The sequence below is a fragment of the Callorhinus ursinus genome, unplaced genomic scaffold (genome assembly GCF_003265705.2).
Source record: "Callorhinus ursinus isolate GAN/ISIS: 27379988/994484 unplaced genomic scaffold, GSC_fseal_2.0 scaffold14, whole genome shotgun sequence".
In the NCBI taxonomy this organism is placed as follows: domain Eukaryota; kingdom Metazoa; phylum Chordata; class Mammalia; order Carnivora; family Otariidae; genus Callorhinus; species Callorhinus ursinus.
The window spans coordinates 5,545,352-5,567,467 of record NW_027397076.1 but is presented as its reverse complement, the minus strand read 5'-3'; the positions used below and the strand labels follow the sequence as shown (position 1 = coordinate 5,567,467).

General features: G+C 35.1%; 1 protein-coding gene across 6 annotated transcripts in view; it reads right to left on the bottom strand.

The window, feature by feature from the left end:
* Positions 1-22,116, bottom strand: part of SLC41A2 (solute carrier family 41 member 2) — a 115,360-nt gene that overhangs the window by 66,640 nt on the left and 26,604 nt on the right. For all 6 annotated transcript variants that reach the window (XM_025882542.2, XM_073900370.1, XM_073900371.1 and 3 more), the window contains exons 2-3: positions 20,455-21,179; positions 2,508-2,615 (exon numbers count right to left, since the gene is read on the bottom strand). In XM_025882542.2, the coding sequence (XP_025738327.1) occupies positions 2,508-2,615; positions 20,455-21,009 (663 nt within the window). In that variant the 5' untranslated portion in view covers positions 21,010-21,179. The remainder of the gene's footprint in view (positions 1-2,507; positions 2,616-20,454; positions 21,180-22,116) is intronic.

The following is a 22,116-nucleotide window of genomic DNA, read 5'->3' as shown; positions in this document are numbered from 1 at the left end:
GTATGCTTAACTATATTTATCAGAACAAAGTTCATTTTCCAACAAAATGAAACTAAAGCTACCTTTTAACTCTCATTCCAGTAACTTCCTTTTCCTTTAAATGTTGTCAGTTTTGTTTTTCAACACCTCTTTATTCCCCTCCCTGGCCATAAACTCTTGGATCAAGTTTTACCCTGCTGACCCACCAGTTCTTTTATTTATTTATTTATTGATTTTGCTGCCCCACCAGTTCTTAAAGCATAATGCAAATGTAGATCACTGGGGAAAAAAGATGGTAAATGGAACACATGTATATAATTTCACTAACTCTGAAAGCATTGGTAAAACTACATAAAAGGTTTTGTTTTGTTTTTTAAAGACAAAAGCTAGCGGTATAAGGGACATACCAAGGAACACCAAGTGTGAAATCAACATTCAGTTGACACCAAATGTCAACATTATATAATCAACTTCTGAGATACTAGAATGTGAAATTTAATCAGATTGTTAAAAATTATATTACAATCTTACTATTACATTTTTTAGAAATCATTTCTAAGCACTGAGAGCTACTAGATCCATCCTATGGTCACTATACTTCCTATATGTAATACTATATAGACGCCCACTTTAAAACGAAGTCATTAAAGAATCAAGATTGGCTTGGGCTAGTTTTGCCAATTTAGATACTTCTAAGAATGATGGTGTTACCAAATTACTGGACTTTCTTTCCTCTCATAATAACTGATGAAAGATATTTCCTCTTTAATTCTTAGGTTTGAAGATTTGATTGATGGTGACAATGCAATTTCATTAAGTAATTCCATAAACTGAAGTTTTGTACATTGCTTGATGATGCTTTCTAAGTATTTTCAGATAAGTCTAAGATTGCTGTCCTAACATATTTTTTTTTAATATTTTTACATGTACTTAATGGCTTCACATGATCGCTTGAGAAAACTTTGTCTTTAAACCTTGGATCTAAAAGTTTAACAATGGAGCAATGAAACTGGCTTCCATGACGCCAAAAAGTAATGAATTTCCATCTGTATCCTATCACCAACACAATTGTTTAGCTTCTTGGTTACCTCAGATATGCAAATTTTTTGCCCCTGGTTCATAGATGGGCTTATTCGCTGTAGCATCTTTAAGCAAACAAAAAAAAACCCCTAGGGGGCACCTGGGTGGCTCAGTTGTTAAGCGTCTGCCTTTGGCTCAGGTCATGGTCCCAGGGTCCTGGGATCAAGCCCCGCATCGGGCGCCCTGCTCAGTGGGAGGCCTGCTCTCCCTCTCCCACTCAACCTGCTTGTGTTCCCCCTCTCACTGTCTCTCTCTCTGTCAAATAAATAAATAAAATCTTAAAAAAAAAATCTTAAAAAAAACCCCTAATTTCATATACTAAAGGTACTGCAATTAGTAATAACCTCTGACAGCTTAATTTTTGACTAACATTAAATGGGTAGATGGTTCACTGAAGTGAACCCCACTAGCAACGTGATTTTAACCAACATAATTTGGTTGCACAATGGTGAACCTCCAACAAATGTTACAGTGAGAGAACAATGTCCTTTGGGCTTCTAAAAATAACTCAGAACTCTGTAACTGGCAACATTTTAAAAAAATGCTTAGCCTTTCTGGATGACAATTTAGCATATGTAGCTAAAGCCTTAAAAGAATGAATTTTTTTCCTAAACAGTTTTAGTTACAATCCTAGAATATGCCCAAAAGAAATAAAAGAATACAAAACTGTATGTATAAAAGTATTCATTATAACATTGTTTATAATAGCAAAACATTAGAAAGAGCCTATATATCCAATAATAGATGATGGACTAAATTGTAGGAGAGCTAAAGAAGGGAAAAGTACATAGCCAATAAAAATAATGACATAGGTTTATATTGATATAGAAGGATGATCATGGTATATCTTCAAATGGATATCACAGATTTTAAGAGAGAATATATATGATTCTTGTTCTTTCTAAAAATATACAGTATATATCTATATTATGCCTAACTATATATAAGTATAGTTATCCAAGTACAGACAGATATCCAAGTATAGAAGAATCTATACCAAAATATTAATATATGATTATGTCTAGGTGAAGAATTTGGAGTGGTTTTAAATTTTCTTCTTTGTAATTTTTTCCCTTGTCTTCAGTTTTTGCAACAAGGATGTATTACTTTTATAACCACTAAAGGTTTAAATACCAATCAACCAACCATTGAACCATAAAGACTCCCAATATCTAACTTGCCCATGTCTTAAGCACTGATAACTGCCAGAATGCCCTGGAGCAAAACAGGCAAGTATACTACTTCTCAGGATAAAGGAGGGCCTATAATTCACAAATTAGCCAACCTAGAGAACTTTCAGGGTATGTTATCAGGCATTACTACTTAGCATATCCCTGAGGTCCAGAAATTTGTCAGATAGAGGAAAAAAACTTTACCGATACAAGTTCTTCTTCCCAGAAAGAAAGAGTAAAGGTAATATACATGCTTAGAGGTAGGAAAAAACTTACTGCAGTGGATAATCTGGATGCCAATGTCATTTCCAAGTTCCCTTTGAGACCAAGAAGTGCAGGAACTAAAATGAAGACTTCTGTTACCTTTTTGAACACCTCCCAGTGCTGTAAGGAAAAAAAAAAAAAAAGAATTTTCTGATACTCTTTAAAAAATACTTTAGAAAAAAGGTATTTCTAAAAATCTCAGCCTTTTTTCCCAATGTTGCATCTACATTTTGCAATAACAATACAGGTCATTTAATCAGTGAACATTTAGCTTAACTCTATTCTCCAGAGTTCTGGAGCCTTGAGTTACTTTAGAAGATTGAGTTAAATTGGGAGTGATAGCTGATATAGTCACTACGTCCCCAAACACCTCTAGCTTGCTCCACAACTTTGATACCCTTAAATTTTACTTTATCCCTTAATGAGGACAGGAGTCAGTATAACTAGTAGTTAAGAGCACAGACTCAAGAACAAGACCATCTGGATTTGAATCTTGGTTCCAATTAATTATAACAACCCCACAGGAAAAGTATAGTAATGTTATTATTTAATCTCGCAGATGAAGAAATAAAGACTCAGAGAAGTTAAATGATTTTCCCAAGGCCAGAAGATGGACCGAGAATGGACCTTGGGAGTTCTGAGTCATCCCATGCTCTGGTTCCCATTTTAGGGTGTGAGGCAAGAGGCTGCAGTGCACAGGATCAATAAAAAAGCACTAAATTGGAAATTAGAAAATTTGTGATTCTAGGCACGGATCTGTCATACCTAGCTGCATAATCCTGGATGAGTCATGTGACTTTCAGATCTCCATTTCTTCATTCATGAAATGAAGATACTGTCTGCCCTGTCTAGCCCTTGGGAAACTACCATGATAATGAAAATAACATGTTATAGTACTTTATAAAGTGAAAAAAAACACACAAATCACTTAATAACACAATCTGCTAATTTACTAATGCTATTAAGAAGTGAATGTCCCAGTAAGAGACTTTATGGACCAACATATTGATTTATGACAAAAAATATCAAGAATGCAGCTTTGTCATTACTACCAAAACAGGTGAGAGAAGTAAAACTTAAATTCATCAGATAAATGAAAGAAAAATTCAATTTGTCCCCAAAGTTGCCCTAGAGGTTGTTTCAAATAGATACAGAACTAGGACCTAAAGAGGTTAGGAAATGTTTATCAGATCAGTCTTTGGTGGTAAAATCCTGGTTCAAAGGATATGCAAGGGAATCCCTCCAGGGTTCAAGCCAATTAAGGATGAGCCTAAAAAAAGCATAGAGGGCCTAGTTGATCCCAAATGTCTTAACCTCCTAAAAAACTAAGAAATAATCTTTCCATGTTGTACGATGGGTTAAGAATTCTGCTGTGCTAGTGGGATATGCCTCCTTCAGAGATGTGAGTGGTGGTGGTGATAATGATGATGATGATGATGAAAAAGATAATAATACTAACAAATATTAACAATATTCAACATCCACTGATTGGTTGGTATGTGCCAGGCACTGTTTTCTTTCGGTTTACTCATTTAAGCTTCACAACAAACCTATGAGATAGGTATTATTTTTAACAATTCAGGAATACATTTTACCTAGGTCATCATTTTAAGATACCTAGCTATATGATTTAATTTTAGAAACATAAGAATAATATGCAAATATCTCTATTAGTCTAGCTCCTACATGTCATCACACTTTGGATCTGTTTGGATGAACTCCTTTTGGTTACTCCCATTCTTTCCAAGTTCAATTCAAATCAAATACTCCCATGAGAATTACTGTGAAGTCACTATTACCTTAGCATTCCTATAATAAGAATTCTCCATTACTGATTTCCTATCTCATACCAAATAAATTCTATATTCTTTTCCCTATACCTGCAGAGGTGTGCTTCTAGAAGTTCCCAAACTTTCTCAGTTTTCATGAAACCTGTAGGCTAAAAGAAATACCTAAAGGTCCTATTTATTAAGGAGTTGGTCCAAACAACTAACAAGTTATTTATTTCCTAACAATTTAGTAACCATTTGTAGAAATAATACAAATACAATGAAAACAATATTTTATGTCATATCACCATAATTACTTATTAACGGGATGTGTGTACCTGTTGGTCACTGCACAACTTCTCAAGCCTTGGAACTGGACACTGCCACCTTCATTTCTTGTTCTATATTGGTTTTTGTGTGACACTTGCTTTTTTTTCACAGCACCACTGAAAATCTAGTCATCAAGAGAAATGTGTGATGCAATGTGGAAGTGTTGAACCACCTTGAGCTTGTAGAGTGTCCAAGAAATATCACTGTGCTTCCTTCAAAATTGTTTAAAAATCCCGCAGCAATCCTGGAGTGTCCAGAGACAGCATTTGGGATATTTGAAAGTAGTGAGAAGCAATACAGTACTTAACTCAAAGAGAAGGGCTTCAGGGTCAGATTATCTAGGTTGGAATTCTGACTCTTACTACTTTTACTGTGTGACTTGTGTGATTCACTAAAGTTTATTTAACCATTCAACTGTTGAAGGTTACCTGGGTTGTATCCAGTTCTTGGCTATTATGAATAAAGTAGCTATAAACATGTACAGGATTTGTGTGAACATAAATCTTCATTCTCTGGCATAAATGCCCAGGAATGCAATTGCTAGGTTACATGATAGTATCTAGTTTTAGTTTTTGTTTGTGTGTTTGTTTTTAAAAAACTGTCAAGGGGTGCCTGGGTGGCTCAGTTGGTTAAGCGCATCAGACTCTTGGTTTCAGCTCAGGTCATATGATCCCAGGGTCGTGAGATGGACTCCCCCCGCCCCCAAGGCTCTGCACTCCACATGGAGTCTGCCTGTCCCTCCCCCTCTGCTCCTCCAACTCATGCATGCATGTGTGTGCACTTTCTAAAATAATAATTTTTAAAAATCTTAAAAAAAAAAAAAGTAAACTGTCAAGGTGTTTCCCAGAGTAGCTGTTCTGTTTTAAATTCCCATCAGCAATATATGAGTGATACCATTTCTCTATCTGCTTAACAGCATTTCAAAGTCTTACTATTTTTATCATAGCTATTCTGATAGGTGTGTAGTGATAATCTCAGTGATTTTCATTTGCATTTCTCTAATGGCTAAAGATATTGAACATCTCATGTTTATTTGCCATCTGTACACATTCTTTGGTGAAATGTCTCTATGTCTTTTTGCCAATTTTCTCATTTTTTTAACTGTTGAGTTTTGAGAGTCCTTTATATATTCTAGTCTTTTGTCAGGTATGTGCTTTGCAAATATTTTCTTCCACTCGGCAGCTTGGCTTTTTATCCTTTTAATAAGGTCATTCACAGAACAAAATTTTATTTGATGAAGTCCAATTTATCCATTTTTCCTTTTATGGATCCTGCTTTTGGTGTCAAGTCTAAGAAATCTTTGCCGAGCCCTAGATACTGAGAATTTTCTACTATATTTTTCTAAAAGTTTTCTAGTTTTACATTTCATATTTAAATGTGTGATCCATGTTGAGTTTTTTTTTTTTTTAGTTTATTTTTCAATAAAGACTTCGGTTGAGGTTCATTTCTTTCCCTATGGATGTCTAATTGCTTTAGCACCATTTGCTAAAAGGGCTATTTTTTTTCTCCATTAAACCTGTCTCAAAAATTAGCCGAACATATTTGTGTGGGTCCATCTCTGGGCTGTCTATTCAGTTGCACTGATCTACATATCTGTCCCTCCACCAATACCACAGTCTTGACTACTGTAGCCATGTTAATCAGCTTGACATCAGGTAAATTCATCCTTCCCCCTTTATTTTTACTTTTCAAACCGGTTAAAGCTATTCTATTTTCTTTTCCTTTGCATATAAATTTTAGAATATTATCTACAAAAAATCTGGAGTTTAAAAGGTTCTGTTAAACCCATATATCAATTTGGGGAAAACTGACATCTTTATTATGTTGAGTCTTCCAAGCCATGAATATGGCACAACTCTCCATTTATTTAGATCATCTTTGGTTACTTTCCTAAGGGTTTTATAGCTTTTGGCATATAAGTCCTGTACATATTTTGTTAGATTTATATATAGGTATTTATTCTTTGAAAAATGTTATTGTACCTTTAATTTCAATGTCCACTTTTTCATTGTAGTGCATAGAAATAGAATTTATTTTTTGTATGTATTGTGTATCCTGTGACTTTGCTGAACTCGTGTCAGTTCTAGGAGCTTTCTTTGTAGATTTCTTGGGATTTTCAAAGTGGGCAATCACATCATCTGCAAATATCAAGTTTTAGTTTTCCTTACAAATCTGCATGCCTTTTTTTTCCCCTTGCCTTACTGCACCGTGTTCAATAAAGGTAATGAGTGCAGACAGCCTTGCCTTGTATCTGGTCTTAGGGAAAAGACATTCATATTTCACAATTAAGTATAATGCTGAGGAAATTCCACTCTATTCCTAATTACCTGAGTTTTGATCATGAATGAGTGAATTTTGTCAAATGCTTTTTCTGCATCAGTTGTATTACCATGTGATTTTCTTCTGTAGCCTGTTAATATGGTAAATTACATTAATTTTCAAATGTTGAGCCAGACTTGCTTCCCTCACTTGTTCATGGTGTATAATTCATTTTTTATATTGCTGAACTCTATTAGCCAGTGTTTTGTTAAGGATTTTTGTTTGTTTATATACAGGAGATTAATCTGTAGCTTTAAGAAAATTGCATCGTCTCTGGTTTTGGTATCTGGGTAATACTGCTTCTTAAAGTGAATTGAAAATTGTTTCCTCCTCTTCAATTTTCCAAATGAGCTTATACAGAATTAGTGTTAATTCTGCTTAAAACATTTGATAGAATTTTCAGGTGAAACTACCTGGGTCTGAAGGTTTCTTTTTTAGGAGTTGTTTTAAATTACACATTCAATATCCTTAGTGGGTACAGAGCTATTCAAATGATCTAGTTCATGTTGGGTTCCTTGTGGTAGTTATGTTCTTCAAGAAAGCAGTCCAACTTTGTGGTAAGTTGTAAAATGTACGTGTTCAGAGTTGTCTATAGTATTCCCTTATTATTCTTTTGATGTGTACAGGATCTATAGTGATAGCCCCCATTTCATCCTGATATGGTAATTTAGGTCTTTTTTTGGGGGGGCAGTATTGCTCCAGATTGTCAGTTTTACTGATCTTTTCAAAGAACCAACTGTATGTTTCATCAGTTTTCTCTACTGTTGTCTTGCTTTCAATTTCATTGAAATTTCTGCTTTAATTCTGCTTGCTTTGGGTTTATTTTGTTCATCTTTTTCTGAGTTTCAGATGAGAGCTTCGATTGTTGATTTAAGATGTTTTTTTTTTTAAGATTTTAGTTATTTATTTGACAGAGAGAGAGAGCGAGAGAGGGAATACAAGCAGGGGGAATGGGAGAGGGAGAACAGGCTTCCAGCTGAGCAGGGTGCCCGATGCGGGGCCCAATCCCAGGATTCTGGGATCATGACCTGAGCCGAAGGCAGACGCTTAATGACTGAGCCACCCAGGCATCCCAAGATTTTTTTTCCTCATTCTAATGTATGCATTTAATTCTATAAATGTCCATCTATGTATTGCTTTACCTGTGACTCACAAATTTTGATGTTACATTTTCATTTTCATTCAGTTCAATGTTTTGTTTTTTACTTTTTTGAGACTTCCCCTTTGAACATGGATTATCTAAAGGTATGTTGTTTTGTTTCCAGGTATTTGGAAATTTTTCTGTTTTCTTTCTGTTACTGATTTCCAGTTTGATTACATTGTAATTGGAGAACATACTCTGAATGATTTCAATATTTTAAACTTGAGGTTTGGTTTATGGCCCAGGATATGGTCTACCTTGGTGTATGATCTATGACAGTTTGAACAGCATGTGTACGCTGCTGTTTGAGGGGGGGAGGGCTGTTCTGTAAACGTCAATTAGATCTTGTTTGGCTGGTGGCGGTGTTGAGTTGTTCCATATCCTTGCTGATTTTCTATTTGTTCTATCAATTGTTGAGAGAAGGGTGTTGAAGACTCTATAATTGTGGATTTTTCTATTTCTCCTTTCAGTTCTATTGGGGGCTCTCATTATTAGCCAACAAAAGTGAAAATCCTAGCACCCTACATGCCCTTCTCTGATATCACCCTGAAGTATTAGGGTACCTCACTACAGCCTCTTCCTCCCCAGATTTATTGAGGTATAACTGAAAAAAGTGTAATATATGTAAAGTGTATAACATGATGATTTGATATACACACACATTGTGAAAGGAGTCCCACCATTGAGTTAATTCACATATCCATTAACTCACATTGTTACCTTTTTCTTTGGTGAAAATGCTTAAGACCTACTACCTTATTTAGCAAGTAACAATTATACAGTTCAGTATTATCAAATATAGTCCCCATGCTATACACTAAATCCTCAGAATTTATTCATCTTGTAACAAAGTTTGTACCTTTTAACCAACCTCTCCCCATTTCCCCCATCCTCCTATCGAGTACCATTTTACTCTGTTTCTTTGACTTAAACATTTTTTTTAAGATTCCACATATAAGTGATACCATGCAGTAGCTGTCTTTCTCCATCTGGCATATTTTACTTAGCATAATGCCCTCCACATATATCCACGTTGTTCATTATAGCCCCAAACTGAGCCTTTGCGGCTCTGGGTGTGTGGATGAGACCACAGCCTTCTCTGTCATGGTTGGCTAGGGTAGAACAATTCTTGTCTACAAGGTTTCTGTCTCACTAGACTGCCCCTTTCCTAGTCCTTTAGCTAGAGAGAGCAGGTTTGTTGTTGTTGTTGTTTGCATCTGTTGGTATTCCCAGGTTGCTGGCTTCTTTAACTCCAAATCTGGGATATATGAAGCAAAAAGGGCTTAACTAGACTATCTTCTTCCCACCTTTCACAGAGTCTTCGTATGTTTGCTTTATATAAAGTTTCCAGGGTTTTGTTTTGTTTTGTTGTTGTACTTAATGGGCAGGATAGGTAAACGTACATTTACTACAGCTTCCCAGAGGTCAAAGTCCGTGTATTATTTTTTAAATAAAATCCAGATCCATTACGTAAGAGGGAATGCTAGTGCCTTCCTGAGATCACAGCTATGTTAAAAGAGATATTTTCTCTTTAATACAAACTCTAAAATGATAGCTATGCTTTATAAGGAGAGACAAACATGCCAATGCCTTCTTAATTTTGTGAATTGAGAAACTGATGACAAAAATTTGTCTAACATTGATACTGCCCTCTTCCCTTCTCTTTGCACTTTTAAAACACTGGCATCATGTCCACAAAACTTCAACAAAGTATCCGTTTTCTCTCTGACCGCTCTACTTTCCATATCAGAAAAATAGCCCTAACTCAGAGTTCCATGGTTAGAAATACGGCTTAGGTATTGCATCATTCCATCTGAATTCCAAAACACACACAGCAGTATAGTAATAAACAAAGGAATATTTGAGAGCTATACTATCCTCTATTTCAAAGGAATATTTTCAGCATTGCAATGATACTATCTTCATAAAACATAATAGGATCTCAGGGTTTGGCAGACATCAGTTTTCAATAATATTCTAATGATCAGTATAAATTTACCTAGGAATTACTGGAAGTTCCAAAGGTATTAGCTCAGTTTACTTACATTTCTTTTAGATGGATGGGTAGCTAGCAGTAATCTCATTTTAGAGAATCTTATAATAGATTAGGTCTATGGACAATCCAAGATACGCATACAACATGTTATACAGAGCACAGGATTGATCCACAAGACAGGGCTCTGCCATTGACAAGCTGTACGTTCTTGGGCAAATCATTTAAAACGATTTGCTTATTTTTAGTGAGGGAAGAAAAGACAAAGGGCTTGGACCAGGATATTTCCAATTCTGAATCCTATCATTTTAAAACTCTAAGTATGATTATCAAAATTCAGGAATATTTGTAACCAAGTAGAGTTTATTTCACTTCATTCATTCATTGAACAAGGAATTACTAAATGTCTGTTCTATGTAAGGCATTAGGCTGGTTTTTTGGACTGGGCCCTACGTAAGTGGGACCAAAGACTACGTGGACTAACTATCCCACCCAACTCCATTTACCAGTAGTAAGGGAACTTACATTACTTGAGATTCATAGTTCTCAAACTGGAGCCCACATCCAAATCACCAGAAATAACAAAGCTTATAAAAATAGATTGCTGGACCTCACCCCAAGTTTCTGATTCCGTAGAGCTGGGATAGAGTCTGAGAATTTGTGTATCTAAGTTCCCAGATGATGCTGATGGTACTGGTTCAGGGAGCACACTTTGAGAACCACAGTCTCAGATAAACAAAAAGACCACGGAGGAGCCAAGTCCTGTATGTGCGGGGTCACTACACTAAAGGTGCTGTTCTTACCTCCTGTGCATACTTTTTCATCTCCATTTTCCTTGAAACAATATCCATTCCCTTCCACTTGAAAAGCAGTTAAATTCCTATTCTTTGTGCTTCTAGTGAAATTGCTGATCTGAGTGGTCATCTGTCCCCCGAGATAGAAGTGTGACTCAAACAGGGCTAATCATATTATTTTATCTCCCTAATCACATTGACTGGTCCCCCACGGGTAAGCATGTGACCAAAGACAAGCCAACTGAAGAGTTCTTCCTTAGAATCTTCCAAACTGAAGACAGAGGATAGCTCATTCTTTCCCTCTGTAGAAGAAACTAAAAGGATATGACCCCACAACTGTCAGGAGCTATGTGCAACAGGAGAGAATGTGGGCAACAAACAAAATGGAAATTGCAATGAGAGACAGAGAGAAGATAATCATAAAATTAAGTCCCTGATCTAGTTATATCTGAGGTAGGCTGTACACCTATTCTTCACAGTTACAAAAGACAATGCATTCTTATTATTATCGCTTAAATTAACTGGTTAGTTGGGTTTTAATTTCTTACAACAGAAAAGTTCTGACCATAGAAGGTGATCCAAAGATAAGATATGTCCCCTATAAACAAGGAGATAGTACAGTAAGTAGTTAAAAGCCTACTTGAGTTTAATTCAGCCACTTACCAGTTATATGACCTTAGGCAAATAACTTCATATCTAAGCCTTGTACATAAAATGGAAATAACACCACCTACCTCAGAGTCTTCATAAACATCAGGCGAGATAACTCACACAATGTACTGAGAAAGAACATTCAATGAATGATACCTGTTAATATCACACCATTTACTGAACATTGATCTCCCAGGTACTGTAACTGTGCTTCACAAGCTCTTGTACTAAGTTTTTTAATTTAGGGCCCAGGATGAATAAAGTGATGTTGTAAGGCACAAGCACACAAAGGTAGTTTAGACTGGGACAAAAGCTTACTCCTTGGGGTAAGCTTGAACATGTAAAAAGAACATTCCATATCTCTATAGGTCTTTTTGGTACTTCAGTAGAAGTCCTACAGCACTCTTCTTACTTCTAAAGGTACTTAAGTGTTCAGTCATACACTTTAGTTATAATCTAAGTATTCGTATTTCCCACTACTACAAAAAGGCATCAACTTTGGGGTAAAAATTCTAAATTTGAATTCCTACCCTGTATTTGCTAGCTGAAGGAGCTCTCTGAGCCTCACTCATATCCCTCATTTGTAAAGTGAGGAAATATCTATAAACTCAATCTTTGAATTATTACTCTCACCCAAAACAGGTGATCTTGGCAAATTTTCTCAGCAAACATCAATTAACCACTCCAAGCTGAATGACAATTAAATAATAAAAGTAAAAGCAGAGAGGCAGGGCTAGAGCAGGTCTTACATAAAACAGGGAATAGATGTCCTAATAAATAGAAAGCAGATAATGGCCAAGCAATCTACCCTAATTTGCCATCGGCCACATATTAAAGTACTGCCTTAAGACACTAATGGCCATTTAACCCCTTATCCTGAATTTGATAATCCAGCTGAGGCAGCACACGTAACAACACCTGCTAGGGACTGAATTGTGTCACCTTCATAATTTCTGTGTTGAAGCCCTAATCCCCAGTGTGACTGTATTTGGAGATAGGGCCCATGAGGTGGTGATAAAGGTTACATGAAGTCATAAGGGTAGGGCCCGAATCTGATAGGACTGGTGCCTTTGTAAGAAAAGTAAGAGGCACCAGCCTTTGCTCTCTCCAGCATGTGAGGACGCAGAGAGAAGGCAGCTCTCTGCAAACCAGAAAAGGAGCTCTCACCAGGAACAGGATAAACTGGGACCTTGATCTTAGACTTCCCAGCCTCCAGAACTGTGAGAAATAGAGTCTAATGTTTAAGCCACCCAGCCTGTAGTATTTCATTATAGCAGTCCAAGCAGACTAAGATGGTACCAAAGACAAACTTCAGTTTTTCAGTTGTTTAAAACTGGCCCTGAACTCTAACCACATTAGAGGTATGTAGCCCTTGGGGGCCTGGGTGGCTCAGTCAGTTAAGCGTCTGCCTTCAGCTCAGGTCATGATCCCAGGGTCCTGGGATTGAGCCCCCCATGGGGCTCTCTGCTCAGTGGGGAGCCTGCTTCTCCCTCCCCTCTCCCACTCCCCCTGCTTGTGTGTGTGCTCTCTCTGTCAAATAAATAAATAAAACCTTAAAAAAAAAAAGAGGTATGTAGCCCTTAAAGGGTTACAAAAGATTTCACATGCATTAAGTTTGTATAATGTGTAGTGGTTAAGAGCTTAGATATTGAATTTGGATCAAGATCCAATCCTCAGCTCTATTACCTAATAACAAAGTTGTTTTTTGTTTGTTTGTTTGTTTATAAAACAAAGACAATAGCACCTTCCCTACAGTTTTCTTGTAAGGATGAAAATAGATCATGTATGTAAAGAGCTTAGGGCAGTGCCTACAGCAAACTTCAACAAATGGTGACTGTTCAACATTTATTCAACAAACATTTACTGAGAATCTACTCAATCTGCTAGGGATGAAATGGTGAAAATTTTTTTAAAAACTTACAAAAATAAACACAAGAAGAAATAGAAAATTTTGATTAGCCCTGTGACTTCTTAAGAAACTCAAGCTGTAAATAAAAACATTCCTCCACAGAAAATGGCAGGTCCAGATGCCTTCATCAGGCAATTATACCAAATACTTAGGGAAGAAATAATGACAAAGTGACATAAACCTTAACAAAAAATAGGAAGGAAAAAGAGAACATTTTCAAATTCACTCATGAGACTAGTACTACCTTAATAAAAACTGTTAATGACGTTATGAGAAGGACAATTATGGGCTAATCTTACATATGAATATAGATGCAAAAATTCTCACCAAAATATTAGCAAAATTAATCAGAATTGTATAAAAAGAACAATAAATCATGACTAGGTTATCTTATCCCAGAAATATGATTGGTTTAATCAATATAATTCAACACAGCAACAAATAAAGGGGAAAAATCATAGAGTGTTAACAACAGAGAGAAAGCATTTGATAAAATTAAACATCCATTCATGATTTTTAATACAAACCTCAGTAAGTTAAAAAAAAGAACCGTCCTTAATATGATAAAGAATATTACAAAAATCAGTAGCAAACCCCATACTTCATGAGGAACTGTTGAAAGCTTTCTCTTTGAAATCTGGTACAAGACAAGCCTGCTTTCATCACTTCTTTTTTATAATGCTTTGGAGGTCCTAGCCAGTACAGAATGGCACCAAAATAAACAAACAAATAAATAAATGGTTTAGAAAGAAAGAAATACTGTCACTATTCACAGGTAATATGGTTATGATGAGGTAATTCTAAAATAATTTACATACGAATTATTAATATTAGTAAGTGATTTTAGCAACGTTGCTAGATATAGGGTCAATACATACACACAAACAGAAAGTGAATTTTTTAAAGAACTATACTATTTACAATAGCATAAAAAGTATGAAATAACCAGGAAAGAGTCCAACAAAAATGTAAAAGACCTGTGTTTAGAAACTAGAAAACATCAGAGGCGGAAATTAAAGATGACTTAAATAAATGGAGAGGGCTATTCCATGTACATGTATCAGAAGAGTCAGCGTTGTAAAGAGTAAATTCTCCTCCTAATTATCTGTAGATTCAATGCTATCTGAATCACAATTGCAACTTTTTTTGTGGAACTTGACAAGCTTTTAAACTAAAATGTACATGAAAGTGCAAAGGAAAAAGAATAACGAAAGCACTTTGAGGAAGAACATGAAGAGAACATTCTCTACTAGATATTAAGATAGTGTAGTATTCATGCCAAGCAACATAAATACACCAAAGGAATAGAATAGAGAGCCCAGAAACACATCTGCACATAAATGTGTACCTGATTTATAGGAAAGAAAAACAAAACAAAACACAATCCCTACTCAAACTCTCTATAAAAAATTATTCCAGGGAGAGAATGATCTAAATGTAGAAGACAAAATGTAAAGGCAAAACAACAAAACTTTAAGAAGGTAAGAAAGTATGGAAAGATTTCTTAAGCAGGAAGCAAAAAGTACAAACCATGGAAAAGTAGGAAAAAAGGCACTATATCAAAATTAAGAATTTCTGCTCATTAAAACTCATTGAGAGAGTGAAAAAGCCATAGAAGAAAGATATTTTTAATACATATAACTAAAGGACTTGTATCCAGAATACACAGATAACTCTTACAAACCAGTAAGAAAAAATCTAACAAATAAGAAAATGAATAAAAAAACCCAACTTTACCAGTAATGTCCAAATAAATGGTCAGTAAACATCATTAGTCATGAGGGAAATCCCCATTAAAACCACCACACATATGCCAAAATTTCTCAACTTAAAAAGACTGCTGATACCTTGTATCAATAAGAACACAGAGTGATGAGACCTCTCATACACAGCTAGTTAATCTGTAAATTGGTACAACCATTTGACATATACTAAATTTAAATACCTGTATATCCTAAGACCCAGAAATTCCATTTCTACATGTATATACAACAGAAATGCATGCACATGTGCACCCAGAATCTGGAAAAACACCAATGAACTCAATGTCCATCAATAGCAAAGAGAATATATTGTGATCTATTCATAATTGGATTAATATATAGCAATAAAAATAAATGAACTACAGTTTCATAAAACTTACATAATGTTGAACAAAAAAAAGCCAGACACAGAGGAATATATATTCTACACTTCACTGTAAAAAATTTTAGAAAAATTAAGTAAAACCAAACAATGGTGTTTACTGATGCACATTTATAAAGACAAAGAAGTATGGCTCATAAAATCTGATTATTGATTACCTTTGGTGATGGGGAATAAAGGGTAGCAATTACAAGGGAGCACAAAGAAGACTAATGAAGTACTGCTAAGATTCTGTTTCTTGACCTGATAGTTATATGGTTGCTTGTGTCATGAAAATTCACTGAGCTGTACATTTTTGGTTTTTATATGCTATATGTGTTAATTTTCACAATTAAAAGTTTTTAAAAGCATATTTAAATGAAATTTTTCAAAACATTTGTTTTTATAATTTTTAACACTAAAGTTTAATATTATAAATCAATTATACACGTGTTATTATCTCAAATAGTATCAAGAAATAAACATTACACCAGAGGAAGGTACATGAGCTATATAAATATTCTAATAATCTATACTCTAACATATTAATCTTATAGATGTTACTATCATCTAGAGTAAATGTTGAGTGTTTCTTCAGAGTAACTGGTATATCAAGAAAAAAATGTCAACCAGAAATAGCTTATTCATTTTAGCTGTTGTGATACTATTGTAATAACTTGAAATATTTCAAGGGGACAGGTAGATTTGGTCCTCTGTTAGTTTTACAGTCCATTCAAAAATTCAATATACTTTCCACCTCCCTCACTCTAACCTCCTGTCTCCCTCTTATTAAGACCCACCTGGAAAATCCACAAATCTCCCCATCTCAATATCTTTAAATTAATTACATCTGCAATGTTTCTATTTTCCCCAACACTTTTTACTGATGGATAATTAATGCACAATGTTATATTAGTTTCAAGTGTACAATAATAAGATTCCACAATTCTATACATCACTCAGTGTTCATCAAGATAAGTGTACTCTTAATCCCCTTTACCTATTTTACCCAATCTCCCCACCCACCTTCCATCTGGTAACATCAGTTTGTTCTCTATATTTAAGAGTCTGTTTTTGTCTCCTTTTCTTGTACATTTTGTTTCTTAAATTCCACATATGAGTGAAACCATACAGTATTTGTCATTCTCTGACTTATTTCACTTAGCATTATACCCTCTAGGTCCATCCATGTTGTTGCAAATGGCAAGATCTCATTCTTTTTCATGGCTGAGTAAGATTCCATTGTATCTATACCACTTTTTATTTAACCTTTCACCCACCAATGGATACTTGGGTTGCTCCCACATCTTGGCTACTGTAAATAATGGCACAATAAACATAGGGGCGCATATAGCTTTTCGAATTAGTGTTTTCATTTTCTTTAGGTAAATATCATAATGGAATTACTGGATCATATGGTATTTCTATTTTTTAATTTTTTAAGGAATCACCACACTGTTTCCACAATGGCTGCACCAGTTTGCATTCCCACCAGTAGTGCACGAGAGTTCCTTTTTCCCCATATCCTCACCAATACTTATTTCTTGTGTACTTGATTTTAGCCATTCTGCCAGGTCTAAGGTTATGATATCTCACTGTGGTTTTGATTTGCATTTCCTTGATGATTACTGACATTGAACATGTTTTCATGTGTCTGTTGGCTATCTGTATGTCTTCAGAAAAAAATGTGCCCATTTTTAATCAGATTATTTGTGGGTTTTGGTGTTGAGTTGTATAAGTTCTTCATATAGTTTGGATATTAACCTCGTATTGGACATATCATTTGCAAATATCTCCTCCCATTCGGCTGTCTTTTTGTTTTGTTGATGGTTTCCCTCACTGTGCAAAACCTCTTTATTTTGGTGTAGTCCCAATAGTTTAAGTTTGCTTTTGTTTCCCTTGTCTGAGGAGACATATCTAGAAAAATGTTTCTCTGGCCAACGTCAGAGAAATTACTGCTTGTGCTCTCTTCTAGGAGTTTTATGGTTTCAGGTCTCCCATTTAGGTTAATCCATTTTGAGCTTATTTTTCTGTATGGTGTGAGAAAGTGGTCCAGTTTCACTCTTCTGCATGTAGGTGGTCAGTTTTCACATCTTTTTGTTGAAGAAACCATATTTTCCCCATTGTATGTTCTTGCCTCCTTTGTCATAGATTAATTGACTGTATAAGCATGGGTTTGTTTCTGGGCTCTATTCTGTTCCATTGATCTATGTGTCTATTTTTATGCCAGTACCATTTTTTTTTTTTTTCTTAAGTAAACCCTACACCCAATGTGGAACTTCAACTCATGACCCTGAGATCAAGAGTCACATGCTCTACTGATTGAGCCTGCCAGGCACCCCCTGTTTTTATTACTACAGCTTTGTAGTATATCTTAAAATCTGGGGATTGGGACACCTACCAGCTTTGTTCTTCTTTTTCAAGGTTGCTGTGGCTATTCAGTGTCTTTGTGTTTCCATACAAACTTTAGTACTATTTGTTCTAGTTCTCTGAAAAATGCTGTTGGTATTTTGATAGGGATTGCATTATATCTGTAGATTGTTTTGGGGTAGTATGGACACTTTAACAATATTGGTTCTTCCAATCCCTGAGCATGGGATAGCTTTCCATTTGTTCGTGTCTTCCTCAATTTTTTTTATTTAATTTTATTTTATTATGTTATGTTAGTCACCATACAGTACATCATTAGTTTTTGATGTAGTGTTCCAGGATTCATTGTTTGCGTATAACACCCAGTGCTCCATGCAATACGTGCCTTCCTTAATACCCATCCTCCCACCCACCTCCCCTCTAAAACCTTCAATTTGTTTCTCCGAGTCCACAGTCTCTCATGGTTTGTCTCCCCCTCCGATTTCCTCCCCTTCATTTTTCCCTTCCTTCTCCTAATGTCATCCATGCTATTTCTTATGTTCCACAAATAAGTGAAACCATATGATAATTGACTTTCTCTGCTTCAAAAAACAGAAACAGAAGGAAAGCTTCCAGACTCATTCTATGAGGCCAGCATTACCTTAATCCCCAAACCAGGCAAAGACCCCATGAAAAAGAAGAATTTCAGACCAATATCCCTGATGAATATGGATTCCCAAAATTCTCAACAAAATCCTAGCTAATAGGATCCAACAATACATTAAAAGGATCATCTTCAATTTCTTTCAACAGTGTTTATAGTTTTCAGAGTACAAGTCTTTCACCTCCTTGGTTGTTTAATAATAGATATCTAGTATTTTTGGCACAATTGTAAATGGGATTGTTTTCTTAATTTCTCTTTCTGCAATTTCATTATTAGTGTATAGAAATGCAATAGATTTCTTTTATTAATTTTGTATCCTGTGACTTTACTGAATTCATTTATCAATAGTAGTAGTTTTGGTGGAGTCCTAAGGGTTTTCTATATATAGTCTCATGTCACCGGCAAATAGTGAATGTTTTACTTCTTCCTTACCAATATGGATGCCCTTTATTTCTTTTTTCTTGTCTGAATCCTGTAAAAATCCAATATACATCTTAAGACAGTTCTTTCCTATCCTTTCTCCAACGGATGGTGGAAAAATTGTTTCTATTTATGTATGTTTTCCATTTAGATAAAAATGCTATCTGTTAAAAAATTTTTTGGTGTCACAAATGACCTGAGATTTCTTTTAGGGAGCAAGCAATGAAAGACAAGGGCACATAAATGTTATTCTAACACTTTCCCAAAGTCAATCTTTCTCTGACTGATGAATGAAAACTCATAATAACAGAATGCCACATTTTAACAACTTACTACTTTAGAAAGATAATTATATAGTAGGTAATTCCATAACCATACTACATTAAGAATTCCTACAAATCAATAAGTAGCACATATATATTTTAAGATGGATAATAGATACAAAAAAGTAATTCATATAAGAGATATTCATAGAAGAGCTAAAAATCGCCAAGGCATATAAAAACATGCTAAACATTAATAATAATTAAAGAATGTTAATTAAAATATGAAAATATTTCCCTATCAATTACCAAAAGTGAAAATGATCAAGAATACTCAACCCTCATAAGGACATGGAAAAATAAAAATACATCCACATTGATGGTAGGAGTATAAATATTTGGTGTAATCTTTCTGAAAGTCAATCTGATGGTCTCTATAAAATTTTAAACACATACACTTACCCTAATCCCCAGCAATCCCATTTTTAAAATCTATCCTATGAAAATATTAGTGTAAGTATATAATGATACATTTATAAGGGTATTCATTACAGCATTAGCATGGGACAGTGAATAAGTAAATTTTAGTATGTACATACAATGGAATATGAAGCTCTCATTTTAAAATGCAGAACTTCTTTGTCATTAGTTTGGAAAGATGTCTAAGATATATTATTAAGCAATAAAAATAAGTTGTAGAAAAATATATATAGCACTTCATTTTTTTCTGAAAAAGAAACTCTACACATAGGTATATATGTAAGCATAGAAAAATGTCTGCAAGTAAACACAACGAACCCTTAATGATGATAATCTCTGCAGGAGAAGAGAGTCTGGTTGAAGAGGAGGAAGAGGGAAGATTTTTTTATCTTCTTATTTAATACTCTGCATTGTTTGAATTCATTTTAACAAGTATATGTTTTTATTTTAAAAAATGAAGTATTTAAATATAACATTTAATGGGTTTTGCATTGTACCCATTTTGGGGTTATTTCACCATTGTAATCCTTTATGAAGAGTCACTTGACAGAATGAGACTATTCTCTTAGAACCTCTAAAGGAAAACAAACGAACAAAAAACACCTAGAAACAGCAGATTCTCTGCTTGAGTGAGCATCCCTTCATTTCACTAAGGGATAAATTAAATCTAAAGTAAATGTTTGAGATTAGTAACCTACACAAAGCACTTTCAACAACAAAGACAGTGAAGATAAACAAAGAGACTAAACCCACCTGGACTATATCCAAAACCATGCCGGCTGAAACTGTTCCAAAACCAGCTAGCAAAAATGGCACCAGTATTTGCAGTGCCATGACACCACTGGATTCCTTTGGTGATTTCTGGTTTGCTTCCACAATGGCGTCTTCATCCCCATCACTAGATGCATCTTCATTCTGTAACATGGCGGCAGCTTCTGCAGTGCCCTTTCCATCACAGTAACTGTAGTTGGCATAGTCATCATACTTGGGGCTACAGCTTGCTGGTGTGTGCCCATTATTGCCATGAAAAGACTGCTCTGAGAAATTGTGAAACTCCATGAGCTGCTCAGATCGACTGCTAAAAGTCTGTGCTGCTGTTGATAACCCATCTTGCCAAATACCGTTAGCTTTCTTGTGCCTATCTTCCTGGTTTTTCTGATAAATTACTGGAACCATACTCAACAACAAGTTTAAAAACTTATCAGACTGAATTGTATTTAAGCTTAAAGTCCAGTCTACTAAACCTCCTCCACTACTTGGACCACTACTTGTGTTATTAGTAATAGATCTTCCTTTGCTATTAGTCATATTGTCATCGCAAAAGACCCTGTACTCCTTAGATCTCAAGATTCGTGAACCATTGTAGGTAAATCAGAATCACACAAATGCTGGTTTAAATTAAGATGTTGACTTCATTGTGTAGGAAATAATGTTTCTACTAATAATAGGTGTTTAGAAGTTCCACAGAGCGATTGGATCTGAAAAGAAGAAAATAGAATAATTTTTAAAAATCAGATTAACAATCTTGATACTTAAGATTCTCATATAAAACACACATGTTCTTAAACCAACCTGAAGGTAATGACACTATACTTTGTGGGCTTAAACACATAACTGTTTTGAGCCACACAGCTACTCTGTAAACAGAAATCTAGTACAGAGCTATTGTGCTCAATCTTTGTTAAAAGTGTTTATCTTTGCATACTTTACCTAATTGATACCTATGTAAAGCCATCAAGTCCCTGAAGTTGTACAGTAGACAAATTTATTAAATAAAGTGATGGCTTCTCGGGGGCCTGGGGGGGTCAATCAGTTAAGTGACTGACTTCCTGGTTTAGGCTCAGGTCATGATTTCATGGGCCGGGAGATCAAGCCCTGGTGTGGGCTCTGCACTCAGCAGGGAGTCGGCTTGAAGATTCTCTCCCTTTGCCCCCCCACCTCAAATAAATAAATCTTTAAAGTGATGGCTTCTATTACTATAGAGAGGTCTCAGAATCAAATTGTTACAACTCTTCACATGTCAGTACATAATAAGAGGTAAAGTATATGGCATTATATTTTAAATATTAAATGGTTACTTTATTTACAACTTAATGTAATATATATTTTATCAAAATGTTATTTTTATTAAAATATGAGGAAACAATGAAAATGCTTGCCATAAAAATACTTGGTAAATATTCTGAGTACTGGTAAGGGCATTTATTTCACATATAAAAATACGTTGGAGTCATATTCATACAATTCATTATAATTGACTTAGGAAAACAATCTCTATTATCTACCAAATAACCAAAATGAAAAGGGATTACAGATACTCACTAAATGCTCTACTTTGCAAGCCAACCAAAAGAAAGCTTACAATGCACTTACTACTTATGCTCTTCTCAAAGTTTACTCTGACCCCCAATCCCA